The sequence below is a fragment of the Anthonomus grandis genome, chromosome 14 (assembly GCF_022605725.1).
Source record: "Anthonomus grandis grandis chromosome 14, icAntGran1.3, whole genome shotgun sequence".
In the NCBI taxonomy this organism is placed as follows: domain Eukaryota; kingdom Metazoa; phylum Arthropoda; class Insecta; order Coleoptera; family Curculionidae; genus Anthonomus; species Anthonomus grandis.
The window spans coordinates 10,347,669-10,362,522 of record NC_065559.1 but is presented as its reverse complement, the minus strand read 5'-3'; the positions used below and the strand labels follow the sequence as shown (position 1 = coordinate 10,362,522).

At 34.0% G+C, this 14,854-nt stretch overlaps 1 protein-coding gene across 1 annotated transcript in view; it reads left to right on the top strand.

Annotated features, from left to right (window-relative positions):
- LOC126744566 (Golgi resident protein GCP60) overlaps positions 1–9,526 on the top strand; it is a 29,127-nt gene extending 19,601 nt beyond the window's left edge. The window contains exon 9 of the mRNA XM_050452022.1: positions 8,779–9,526. Within this exon, the coding sequence (XP_050307979.1) occupies positions 8,779–8,975 (197 nt within the window). The 3' untranslated portion in view covers positions 8,976–9,526. The remainder of the gene's footprint in view (positions 1–8,778) is intronic.
- The last annotated feature ends 5,328 nt before the right edge of the window (positions 9,527–14,854 follow it).

The window sequence follows — 14,854 nt, the reverse complement described above, 5'->3', positions numbered from 1 at the left end:
TTAAGAGCCACTGATTTAATGTGTGAACCCCAACTAAGGCTAGAGCCCAAATAGACACCAGTACATTTTTCACTTTTTCACAGGAAAAGGGGCCTTATTTGTCCGACATAGAGAGAATATTATATTGTTCGTCTTATCTTGGTTAAAAATAAGACTTTTTCGTGGCAAACATTGCTTAACTTCCAATTCATGCATCACATGCTTGGTCCATAGTCTCCTAAAATGTACGTCCACCCGCAGATGCAGAGGTATCTGCCTATCTGGTTAATAACTGGGAGATCATTGATATATGAGGAGACTTGCAATTGCTTTTGAGCAAAACACAGTTTGCCCAAATTTCATTTTTTGAATTATAGATGGCGTTATAATGTTTCCTTGATTGGCTATCATTTCATACAATATTGGATATCCAAATCGCATGATATCCTACTTAAAAGGTACTTTGAAAACTACTTAGACATGCAAAATGCATTTAGTCCATTACCAATTGACAAACGAAAAGCATTTTGTCCATAAGAGGAAGCAACCACATTTAATCCAGCTGTTTGTGTTTGGAATCATTGTTTATTTTGCGTAGTTTTTACAATACTTTAGTTAGTGTAGTGGAATCCTTAGATGGTGAGCACGTTGTTGGTGATAGTGACCGTGGCAGCAATGAACGCCAAGTAAATTTAACGTCAATCATCAACCAACATCATACAAATGTTATGATAGATTTACTTACTAATACAAACCCTGATCCCGATTTAGAACAATGTATTTATTTTTCAACATAATCTCCTTTCAGCTCTATACACTTTTCCCAGCGATGTTTTATAAGTTCGATACCCTTTTTATAATAAGAACTCTCTTGCGCCTCGAAATAGCCATTAACTGCAGACATCACTTCTTCATCGTTGGAAAATCTTTGACCACTAAGCCAGTTTTTTAAGTTTGGAAACAGAAAATAATCTGAGGGGACTAAATCTGGCGAATAGGGTGCATGAGGTAGCAATTCAAACTTTAATTCGTTAATTTTGGCCATTGCAATAACGGATTTGTGAGCTGGTGCATTGTCTTGATGAAACAACACTTTCTTCTTAACCAAATGCGGCCGTTTTTGCTTGATTTCTTCGCTCAAACGTTGCAATAAGTTCGCATAATACTCGCCGTTGATAGTTTTACCTTTTTCAAGATGGTCATTGAAAATTATCCTTCGCGCATCCCAAAAAACCGACGCCATGACCTTGCCTGCAGATGAAACGGTCTTCGCCTTCTTTGGAGCCGGTTCTCCCTTTTGAGTCCATTGTTTTGATTGTTCTTTTGTCTCAAGTGTGAAGTAATGGACCCATGTTTCATCCATGGTTATGAAACGACGCAAAAATTCTGCTTTGTTGCTATTAAATTTCGCTAAACACTCAATTGAAACATCTTCACGATACTGTTTTTGCTCCAGTATGAGCAAACGCGGCACCCATCTTGCACACAGCTTTCTCATGTCAAAATTTTCAGGTGATATGCGATGTACCGCACTTTTTGAAATGCCTACTATGTTCGCTAGCTCGCGCACTTTCAGTCGACGATCATCCGGTACCACTTTGTGAATTTTCTTTAAAATTTCTGGAGTCGTCAGTTCATTTGGTCGACCACTGCGATGCTCGTCTTGGCAGCTCGTACGGCCTCGTTTAACTCTGCTACCCAATATTTTACTGTTGTTAACGAAGGAGCAGACTCACCCAGAGTAGAATCCAGTTCAGCTTTTATATTGGTTGGGCTGAGGCCTTTCAAATAAAAGTATTGTATCACATAACAATGACCAATTTTCTCCATTTTCACAAATTCACTAAAAACGTTCACTATTGATGGCTGCCAAAAAAATACTAAACAACGTGGCGTCTTCAAACTTGAAACATATGCTTTATAGATTGTAGACTTTTTAATACACTGATATTTTTCAAAATTCTACCAACATCTCTAGGGCAGGCCGGGTACTTTTGAGACCACCCTCGTATGTAACTAAAATGTGGGCAAGTAGATCGAGAAGATGTCATTAAAGTTCGGGAAGTTTTTTATAATAATCCAAATAAAGTTATTCAAGATAGAATTAAAATATTATGAAAGTAAAAATAAAAGTGCATATATCATGTTTTAATAATAATTTTTCACATTTTTTTTCTATTGAAGAGAAATGAAGTTTTCCTTGTTTTATTGCTTTTTTTCAATTAGTGTGATCTTTTGTTTCTTCGGAATATAATAATAGATAAGATTTCTATATTTTGGCAATTGTATAACAAAAATGCTCTAGACAGTCTGAATGTAAATCAATAAGTATTTCAGCCAAGTATTTAGTAAATATTTTAACACAGGGTTTGGCAGTCCTGCTACTGATGTTTGTAGCTATTGTGTAAGAACAGAAAGCAAAATAGTTATGTCGCAAAGCTCTTCTGAAAAACAAAAAATTACCACTGAGCTAGAAGTACACAAATTTCGTGCATCACAATTCCATAAGTTAATGAAAGCAGAAGAACCAAATACAGTTTCATATTGCTTCGATGTACAGCAAATTCAAGCATTCCCTAACGTACCTATTCAGTAAAGAATTTTACGCGCAACAGTTGTCAATATATTTTTTTGCATTACCAAACTTTCAACATCAAGTGGGCAGGGGGGCTACTGAGACATCATCGGCTGTTGTCGATTTTTTGAAAAGAAAAAAGCTGAATTTCCTGATAACGTGACGTAAGTTAATTTTTTTGCAGATGGTTGTGGAGACCAAAACAAAAATAGTCATAGTCCTATGGTTGGAACCTTTGGTGTGATGCTCAAATTATGAGACAGTTTTACCACTAATCAAAACTCTTTATTTTCAATCTCGACACGTGTTTCGCTAACGATGTTAGCATCTTCGGGAGAAGATTAAAACTAAACTAAAACTACTTACAAATAAGGAAGGGAAATAGAAATTATATTTCCGATCAGAGGTCATTCCTATCTTCCCCCTGATCGTATCTTTGGACACGTTAAAAATATATTAGGGTTTCACAGTATCATAAAAACTCCAGATGCCTATTGGAATCTATACACTAAATTGGGTGAGGGATGAAAACGTGGAACCGACTGGAATTTGCTTCCTGTCAAAAATATGTTGTTGTGCCTGAAAAGTGAATGGCATAAGTTCTTGTCGAAGATTTTTTTACGAAAAAAAATGTTCACACTAACAATATTTTGGTTAGAAGTGAAGTACTATATCGTCCTTCAAATGAGACAAAAAAATTCCAATCTCTACTGAAACCCCACATACGATTCGCTTAAGTAGATTCACCGGGGCTACCTTTGGGTCATAAGATAAAGAAAAAAACTAGATAGTTTGAAAAAATTACTAGAATCATTATCTTGCGAAAACTAGAACAATGCTCCAGACTTGGAATGGTCAGTTCCAATTTTTGGAGAATGAGTTATTGAAGAAAACGAACAATGTGAGTGTAATGACATGGAAGCAGTTCATTTTATTTACGGTTTATGAAAAATTTAAATAAAGATGCTGCTAATGGAGAATATGGTTTTGTTTGAGTTCCTTATTTTATTTTACAAAACAAACTATATGAGTGATAAACAAAACGCTCTTTGTCCACTAGAGACATGCAAAAAGCATTTTGTTGAGCAGTTTTTTTGAAATATTAATACTATTTTTGCGTTTTCTAGTCTGTAAATCTATTAATTATTTATGCTATTTTTTCTTACAAATCGCAATTCAGGAACTAAGACCGTTTCCAAGCACCAGTTTTTCGCCTTTTCTGAAAATTTACAGTTTTGACCAAACCGCATTTTGCAAATCTTCTCCTCATATATTAAAAATAGTAGTGGACCCAGTATTGACTCTTGAGGCACTCGACTTCTGATCTAGCAGAAGCGACATTCCCTTAAGTCGAAACTATCTGTGAACGGTCGTTTAAGTATGTGTATCATCTTTATAGAAATACTACTAAATTGATAACGAGTTGATGAATTAGCAGAAACATACAATCAAAAACCTTACTTAGATCACAGAAGGTGGTATTGACATATTTTGTATTACTGAAAGCATTATTGTATGACACCAAAACCATTATACCAGAAGTAGTATTTAAACTTAATACTAAATCCAAATTGACGATCAGTAAATAAATTATTCTGCTCCAAATACTCCCAACATTCTTTTGGCGAAGCATTCTTCCAAAATATTTGCCAGAACTTCCGAAAATAAAAGAAAATTTGCTAATGGATTTGTGAATAATAACCCTAATTTGAGACATTAAAATTACCATATGAATGTTTTCAGTCAAAAACAGCAAACAGTTTATTTCAAAAGTCAATAATTTATTTCTAAGGAAAAATGAAATTCTTGTTTCTTTCAATGTATCTTCTTTGTTCTCAAGCATCCCTATATCAGAAACCTTGAAATATCTGATTGAACTTTTGGAAACTAATGGTTTCGATAATATCCAAGAAATAATTAAATTAACAAAACTTTGCATGTCACAAAATATTTTTCAATATAACAACTCGTACTATGAACAACTGGAAGGTACAGCCATGGATAATTGCTTCTCTCCCTTCCTAGCAGAGCTCTTTTTTGAGTTAAATGCAGAAAATACATTCCAATGATTTCTATTGCCATTATTTTTGACATTGCGTAGTCAAAGTCAAAATATACTTTATTTGCTAAGTTTACAAACTTGTGCTAAAAGCTTCCTAATCCTAGAATTTATAATACAAGTATTTATTTGGTTATACAGGATACAGGACAAAAACAAATTACAGAATCGATTTTGATTGTACATAGAAGCATATTTTATATAATCAAAGAAAAAACCAAAAAAGAAGAAAAGAAAAGGCGAGAACCAACATAAAACAAGAATAATAAAAAAAATAAATCTGATCAACAGATATATAATTAATTTAAAATGAGTCGTTAAAATACTCTTCAATGCTGTAGTAAGCTTTTGATAAGATTAATTTCTTTAGTTCTGTCCTAAACTTTTTAAGGTCTGTAACAGTCCTAATCGAAAAAGGAACATGATGAAATATTTTACGACTAATAAATATAAGAGAGTTTCTCGTAAGTGAGGAGGTGGGGATTGGAAGAGATAAGTTGCCCACTTGACGAGTATTATGACTGGTACAGGATGGTGGACTTACGGATTTATGTATAAGTGTTGCAGTTTCCAATATAAAGAGTGAGAAAACTGTTAAAATTCTTTCAGCTACAAAAAGAGGTTTTCAAGAGACTCTCAGACCAACACGACACAGATACCTTAATGCTTTTTTCTGAATAGTAAAAATTATGTTAAGGAGTCCCTTGGAGCACAAACCCCAAAATGGCAACCCATAACGGATATGAGAGTCTATTAAGGCGAAATAAACTGAGACGAGCAAAAAACCCCCCCAACTCATGCCTGGCAACCCTGACTGCAAAACAACCAGATGAAAGTTTAGCAGCGAGGCCTAAAACGTGGTTGTCAAACCTTAAACTCTCATCAATAAAGAGGCCGAGAAATCTGAGTGGGCTCTGCTCATCAAACAAAAAACCCTTTACATTACACTTAAAGCCCAGAACAAAAGTCTTATCAACATTGAATACAAGCTGATTGCAGATGCACCACTCTTTAATTTTGTGAAGGTCCTCTACTATGAGAGATCTGACTACTTTTTGATCTTTGTTATGCCACAGAATTGTAGTATCATCGCAAACTGAACCACTAGTCCATGCAGTGATAGAGAGCTTAAGTCATTAACGTATAATAAAAATAGAATAGGACCCAACACTGACCCTTGAGGTACACCACATTTAAGATGTGCTATCCCTGACCAAAATCCAGATGCAACCACCCTCTGGGTGCGGCCAGGCAGGTATGACTTCAACCACCCCAAAGCCACTCCCCTAAATCCGTAAAAATCAAGCTTTGACAGCAGTATTCCATGATCCACACAATCGAAGGCCTTGGACAGATCACAGAACACCGCTGCTGCAGCCTCCTTGGAGTTCATAGATAGATACACACTCTCCAAGAATCTGAAAATGGCATCCTGTGTGCCCTTAGATGACTGAAATCCATACTGATTAGGGGACAGCACATTGTATTTGGTCAAAAAAGAGACAATTCTCTTTTTTGCAAGCCACTCAAGAACCTTGGAGAGGGTAGACAAAATTGATATGGGACGGAAGTTAGAGGGTCGGTCCAAGCTACCACCTTTATGAAGAGGGATAATCATAGCTTCCTTTAAACAGGATGGGAACTCGCCCTGAAGAAATGACTGATTGATTGCCCAAACCAAAGCACCTAAAGCGCTCGCAGGCAGAAGTGACAGCAGACGTGAAGAGATACCATCGGAACCCGAAGACCTATGATTCCTCAAGCACTCAATTGTTTCAAGGACCTCGGTGGTATCTACAGGGTGGAAAAAGAATGATTGGTTGATAGCATTCCGATTAAGATACTGCAATGGATCGCCGTCTCTGGGAACTGCTTCCAGTAACTTCTCAGCAATATTAGAAAAATAGTCATTGAAATCATCGGGCCCCAAGTCCGATTCAACCAACCGCCGACGAGAAGACTGCCTACATTCGTTAATGATTAACCAACTTTCCTTCTGTCTGTTACCGGACGAATCTAAGCGCTCATTGTAATACAGTTCCTTTCTGACTTTTATCAGATGCCTATAAATTTTCCGATAGTCCTGAAAATAAGACCTGATGAATTGATTGTCAATAGATTTGCGAAGTCTTGCTAAGCATCGCAAATTTTGGGCAGATGTTTTTAGTCCCGCGGTGATCCATGGTTTTCGTCTCTTGGATTTAAGGCTAACCAAAGGAAAGCAGATATTTATTTTATCACGTAATGTTTAATAAAAGGAAGAAAATGGTCGTGGGGCAGCCCGAATTGCATTCCAGTTAACAGACGAAATGGATTGAGATTGACATAATTGAAATTGTTCTCACTAAATACTCTCCCAATGCGGCGGCCAGATTTGTTTTTAGAATCACCAGGGAATTGGACATACACCCCCTCGTGATCCGATATACCCACTGAGTGCACTGAACAGGTAACACCGTCCAAATTACTGCAGAAATAATCCATAGTGGTCGATGAAGAGGACGAAATACGAGTGGGTGCATTAACATGCATGGTGAGTGCAAATGATTTAAAGATTCCATCAAGAGAAATTCTTTGCGGTAAGGAAACCTCTGAATAATTAATATTAAAATCTCCAGCCAAGATAACACGCGAGTGAATAGGGAGCTGGGACAGAAGACAATCTAACCTGTCAAGAAACACACTGATATCCCCAGAGGGCGGGAGGTATATGCAAATAACGTACATATTAAACAATTTACAAAAACACACCGAACACTCAAAAACCCATTCAACTGAGGCATCACCAAACTTATCAACAGTACAGAAAAAGTTTTGAAAATGTCTCCTAATTAGAACAGCAGTCCCTCCATGCAGAGAGTTTTGTCTATAATAAACTGACAGTGGTACATACTCATCAATACAAAAACATTCATTAGGTCTAAGGCAATGTTCTGTTAATATAACAATGTCAGGAAAATTAAAATTAGCAAGCAGAAGTTGAAGCTCATCCACCTTATTCCGAAGGGATTGAATATTTAGTGAAAATGCACTACAATGCTTTAATTTTGATATTGCAGTTGAATGAAAGGGAGCGTCAACCTGTACCGTCTTATCTATAAAAAAGAGTCAGAACCAATCACACGCTCAGACGCAGTTCCCACGCTTTCGACAAAATTAGGTGATCTGTATAGTTTTAGATCCTTAGAATTATACAGTGGGTTTAGAAAATATTTTTTTATGTGGCCATGTAATATACAAACTAAATCAGCAAAATGATTAGCATAATTGCATTCAAGTATTCGACTTAGGTCAATGTTGTTTTTATGGAAAGCTTTATATAATGACAGATTACTATTATATAGTGGTCCAAAACAAGGGCTTGTCATAACGAGGAAAGTAGTTTTTTTACAGGGAATGATAAAATCGTTTATAATAGATGTAGGAGAATATGTTCCGTTCAACCACAAGATCACCAAATCGTTCTTGGTAAAATTGGAAGCAAGAGCTGAAGTAGTTAGTACCAAATCACGAGTCAAGCAACCAGGTTTTAGAAAATATTGAATGTTGTACACATGTCCCATTTTGTTACGTAAAAGCTTAACAAACAATCTATTACATTTTCCAGCTACAAACAGAAGCTTTGGACGAAAATCATCATGTTTGTTGTTTTGTTTATTGATCTCAGTACGCACATTCCTGGAGTCAGAGACTGTTGATACCACCTGCTGAGTTTTCAAGAGCTCAATCTCCAAAAGATGGCTTTCTTTTTCTGCTTCTAAAACTCTTATAGAAGTCACCATCCCTTCATTAATAGAAGAATACTCATCAACATCTCTTTGTAGCAAAGAAATTTGATGTTTATATGCAAGACTCTCGTTTTCTATAGCATGAATGTTGGTAATTAGGTCCTTATTTAAATCCGTTAATTTGTCCATTTTGAGTGAAAGATCCATCCGATATCTTTGATTTCCTGACCTATTAATAATAATAATAAAAACACTGTAGACTCTAAAAAAAGAGATGGGTCCTCTAATTAAAATCCCTACTCTGAGACTCTGTCCGAGACAAAATTCTTCTATCTAGCCGAAGTAAAATATGAAATTGAAAAAAAAAAACAAAAAACTGTTCATATATTGTCTGTTTAATATTTATGAGCTATAATAGATAATATTATTGGTTTTAGGTATAGATTTGTCATCGATAACAAAACCAACCGTAGTGGAAATAGTGCCAGTCTACAGGAGAGATTGCCAAACCGAAGTGTATGCCGGATCCCATCCCTATCCTGGTAAAGGTGTTTATTTACTAAAATTTGACAATTCATATTCTCTCTGGAGGTCTAAAACTCTTTACTATAGAGTTTACTATACGCAAAACTAGTATTTTTTTTGTTGCTTATTTGTTAATAGTATTAATGTTACGTGTTGTTATGGCTGTTGAAGCACATATTTGCGCTTGGTTTAACCCAATATGTTGAATTATTTTTTCAAGTCTTCCTATTCGCGATCCAAATCAGTAGAAGTTATGTGTGCTTAAAGTCATTTAACTTAATCCTAATTTCACATGTAATGTGTAGGTTTTAAAGATAATCAAATCTGTTTTTAAACTGGTCAGAGTACAGGGTATTTCTTACTTACCCTTTAGGTTTTTGGTTTTGTAAATAGAATTTTATTTGTAAGCACGTACATTTTATAGATTAAATCGATCCTTTAAGATCTCAAATCAACCAATAACATTTTGCTAAATAGAGGGTTGATTATTATTTAAAAATTTTATGTTGTAATTTATTTTTTTTGTATAGCAGACACGGTGGGTTAATCTAAAGATGAGCGAGACTTTGCTTTCACTTTTATAAAATAGTAAAAACTATTCCCACTGTCCCAGTTGGTCTGTTTAACTAATTGAATAAAGTATGTTTTGTGCAATACCAATATTTTGAATTTTTATTTTACTTTAGCAAAAAGGAGAGTTTCCATTGATGTTTGGTGGCAGGTATAGTAGAACATCGACCTCTCAGTATAGAATAACAATAGTAGTTTATTTTCAAAAGTTATAAAACCAAATTGTGGTATGCCTTAAGGTACATTGTCAGACCGAGTTGTGGAGGAAGGAGGTATTTATAGTTTTGCTCACCAAAAATTCACAATAATTGTTAATAAACGTTCATAAGTTAGTACTGTCGAAAAAGCAAAAGGCATTTTGCTTCTTGTATTACTCTCATCCACTTTTCCCTTCATCACTTTAATATAAGTCTCTAGGTATATAATTAAGTATTTACTTTTCGTTTGATTCACAAAACTATTCAATTTTTAAACACTATGACACTTTTTTCCTAAAACTAATAAAACTTTTACAACATTTAATGTCATTTGGTTATTTATTATACAGGGTTTCCATCTATAACCTGACACATTTTAACTGCTTATAAGTCGAGAACGGAAAATGACAACAATGTGCGGTTTTCACAGAACTTCATCAATATTTTTAAAGTTTTTTTTTGGCAGTGTTGCCAAGTTTCAAAATTTACCTGAAATAGGAGGAAAAAAATTGATGATTTTCAAAGGCCGATTTCTCAAAAATTTTAAACGTAACACCCTGTACTTTTTAATTTCACATGAAAGCCTGTTAAATCCCCTTTTCGAAAATGTATAAATTGCCTTAAATTCATTATTTTTTTTTACAGAGCCAATTTTAATAAATGACACCTTTTCGAAAATTTTCCTACAATAAATACCTATTAAATAGCATTCTCGATATCAAGTGACAACAATAACAATTGTAGCTTGTCAAGGAGGCTGTGACTTGCACAATTTGTTTTGTGGGCTTTAACTACTGTCAAATCTTTTTAACGTCATTCGTTGGGCAGTCTCAATAATTTGATTTCTTAGCTATTGTGCAATAAAAGTTATTGAGTTTAGCCGTTTATTATTATTTGTAGCTTCGCGGTCTTTTATGTTTAATAAAAAAAATTATCAAAAATTCTGAGGAGTTTTTCCTAAGAATATGCAAAAATCTGATATTCCTCGAACAAACCTTGATTCCCTTTATCACCCATGTCTTCTTTGTTTTTTTGTTTTATGATTTTCGATGGCAAATGCTTCTCAAATAAACTGACTAGTGTAGCATTAAATTCGTTTAGAGGATCAGATGGCCTATACGTTTTATTGCAATCATTTCTTAATATTAAAAAACTTGATTTGTTATATATCCTTCCCTCTCTTACGAAATTTCGAATTTTTAAATTAATTGCAAATAATTCTGCTTCATGGTCTGACAGAGCCGTAGTATTATAAGAGATTCATCAAGTTCATCAATCATTCACATCATTCAAGTTTATACAAAAATAATCTATTAAAGTGCTTGACATACGGGTTGGACGTTCTACTAACATTTGTAATTTAAATGTTGAAAAGAGTGCATGTATCTGGGTATGCATATAGTTCCCGCAATCTTTGCTTTAATAGGCAAACGAGAGAGTAAAAGTCTCGAATCTATTCAAAAAAATCTATGCAATTTCAGCGAGGAGGCCTATAAATACAATGTTTATCTCTTTGTTAAATACAAGAATTCGAATTCATTTTCCACTAGTAAATCTTTATAATCAGTACATTATATTTATGCAAATCTTCCCGAACAAATATTGCTGTATCTCCCCCCATAGTACTCTTCTGCAGAAAGAGGCTAGCATCAAATAATCACATATAGAGAGGGGCTCACCAGGCCTCAGGCAGTGTTCGGTCCTAAACAAGATTGCAGGCATATTATGATAATATAAAAATACAATCATCTTATCAGCTTTGTTTCGTACCGATTACATGTTTAAAAGAAGACATGACACACTGTTCAAAGATCCAAGTTTAATAGGTCTGCCTGTCTTGGTTTATTATTTGAAGATACTGAAAATACCTGCTACCTGACACTAGCAAAATCAGCATTGCGATCTCCCACCAGATTAAGCCTAGGAGGAGAACATAAATTGTATTAATACTCGTTTCAATTTTCAAAATTAAAAAAATCCGGCACTCTTTTGTATAATAAATAAGCCCCTTGCCCCTGGAATTGAGATAAATGCCATTTCTATGAAAACATGTGTAACCAAACCTATCCTGCAAGTCTAAAAGTTTAATATGATTGGAGTAAAAACACAAATTTGACACACAATTTAAAATGGATATTTGCAGAATTTCAGAAAATCTCTAAGCGTGGCACAGTTTTTTTCCGCTAGAATTTTTCAGCAATCTTTTTTCAAACCTTGCAACGTTTGACCGATATCGCTTGCACTAGCAAAAAAAAAGTTATCCGGGTAGCGTATTGGCATTCTCTACTACGATAGGACACGGGCCTAAAAATTACAGCGTCGAAACGCAGTAGAAGGTGCCAGACATAGTTGCCCGAAAAACGTTGGCCATTCTCTAATGCGATTGGACGCATATCTAAAATTTAAGCATCGAAGCACAGTAGAAGATGCCAGATATCTTAAATGACATATTCATATGGGAAAATACTGAAACGTAAGAGAAATGACACTAGGATTCGTGATAAAAACTGCAAGGCCCAAATCGACATTAAAATTAAAATAACAACTCGGAACAGTATAAGGAAAGATATTTTGTTAAAAGAAGGCCTGAATACCATTATAAAGGTAAGTTATAACTGTAATACTATAAAAAAAGTGGAAAAATATGATTTTTTAAATAATTATTGCGTTTTTTTTAAGGTATAATGTATGTATAATGTATTAATGTGGCCGAAGCTTATAGTTTTCTTAGAATGGCTATGGAAATTAACCAAAAATTCACTGGTTATTTCGAGTATGGGGCCAGCAGCTGCTAAAGCATTTCATGAAGTTTTTCTTTTAGAAACCTTCAATTTCCAGGAAGCTCTTGCTAACGCAAAATTGAATTCCACCGATCGGCAAATAAAAAATTTTTGTAATATATTTGTATAATAAATGAAGGTAAGAGTATATTATTATCCATTATAAGGCTTCATGTCGATACAAAATATTTATCTGTATCGTTAAGGAACTTTTTTACCTTAGAAACATTAACTGTACAGGGTGTTCCATTAATATTGCAAAAAAATTCAGGATGGGTTTCCTTGTTTAAAAATAAGAAAAAAAAGTTCATATGAACCTAAGTTCGAAAATAAAATATGTTATAACGGCTAAAGCAAACATAGACATATTATATGTTTTTGAAATGAGAAAGAAAAGGAGAATCCAATTTTTTTACTAATATACGGGGTGTTCCATTTAAAATAACCAAGTTGACAGTCATTTGTTTATGTCAGTGGCGAATCTACGTGCCAAGTTAGGAGGGGGTAATTAAGTTTCAAAAGTTCTTTTTACTACTTAATACAGGTATTATTAGGTGAATAAAACACAGATATTTAAATACGTTAAAAGAAAAAAATAGTAATATACCTAATATGTGAGCTTTTAATTAGCCAACAAATTATTATTTATTATTTTTTCTTATAGAAAACAAATCTTTGGGATGGGTTAGGGGGGTAATTACCCCCTTTACTCCCTCCCTGGATCCGCGCTTGGTTTATGTTCCGATAATAATTTGTTTTTTGGTAAAAAATAAATTGAAAGATGTTTTAGAAAAAATATCGGATTCAACATTAGAGAAAGATCGTCTGTGAAATTAATTTGGATCCAGATATTATTTCCATTATTAGTGTCGATATGGAAAAAAAATTACAGGTATAAATATTATATCTTTCATAATTTAACGAAGGAACATTTGAAACAGTATTTAGTAGTTAGGTAGTTGTTTTTTTGAAATGTCTTTCGTTTGGATTACTTACATAATTTTTTCTATAAAAATAAATGCTATTTTAAACATTTAATATTTTTTATTTATAAATATGAGAAACTGTTGTATGTTAAACGATAATTATTTTTTTCGTTTTTTTTGTTGCTTTTTTGGCATTTTTTTTGCTTTTTTCACGAAATATTTAGCTTTTTTAAGAACTTTTTTTTTATTTATTTTTGCTTATAAATCCGGTCTTTAGTTATGACTCTTTAAATAGGTGAAAACATAAATGTATTTGGCGCTACTTACAGGTAGAGGCCAAACTAATATAAAATTTAAAGTTCTCATGTCAAAAAAACAGTAGGTAAAAAAATTTACTAAAATATTTCAAAAGTTATTTATAAAAAACTAAAATTACACCCTGTATACATAATAATATCTTGATTATTTTAGAACTGACAATTTCGGTACACGGAGTGAAGAGAGTATATTTGAAGTACTTTGCAAGAACAAAGCTGCACTAGAAGCTAGAGGTGCTAAAATTATTCTGGAAAAATAAGGACAATCCATTAATAATCGTAGTTTTAACTTCCATTATGAGGCGAACGCATTTTCAAAAGAAATTGTATTTGTTGATTCTAGCGGGTCATGTGACCAAATGAATACATGCGTTACATTTATGAACACAGCCACCAAAGTTGGTGCAGTTCCTTTAGCGTGCATACTTCATACATCGCAGAGCGAGAGTAATTACACCCTAGCTTTTAACACTCTTAAAGAACATTTATCTACCAAAGGATTTGGTGGTTTAGGATACCCACTAGTCTTTATGACTGATGATAGTCCTAGTTAACGGAATGCTCTAAAATCAGTTTTTCCTTCTTCTCATTTGCTCCTCTGCTTATTTCATCTTGCCCAAGCATTCTGGAGGTGGCTTTGGGCATCTAAAAATGGTATTTCAAAAGAGCATAGAAGACCTATAATGAAAATGCTTCAAACTATAATTTATTCATCTTGCATTGAAGAAGCTGAATATGAATATAACAAAATGTTGAATGATGAGCGATGTAAAAAATATCCTTTGCTTTTAAGCCATGTCGCTTCTATTTGGGAAAGAAGAGTCGAATGGTTTTTTTTTTGAGGAAAGATTTTATTATAAGGGGTAATAATACAAACAATTACGTAGAGAATTTGCTAATTCTAGACGAAGTCAAATAAAATTACTTTATTTAAAATTTTCCCAAAAGGCAAAGAACCTAAAATGTTTATCAAATTGATGCACAAACATTTAGAGTTTGTTCGGCAAACGACAGCCTTCTATTTTATACGGTATACACAGATATAGCACTCTGTGATTGTCCCTTTGGCGTAGGAGGTTGATTTTGCAAGCATTTGTGTGCAGTCTAAGAACAGTTTTCATTAGTCATTGATACTTCGCCATTATTAAGCTATGATGATAGAGTTTTACTGGCAAAATTGGCCTTAGGAGATGAAGCA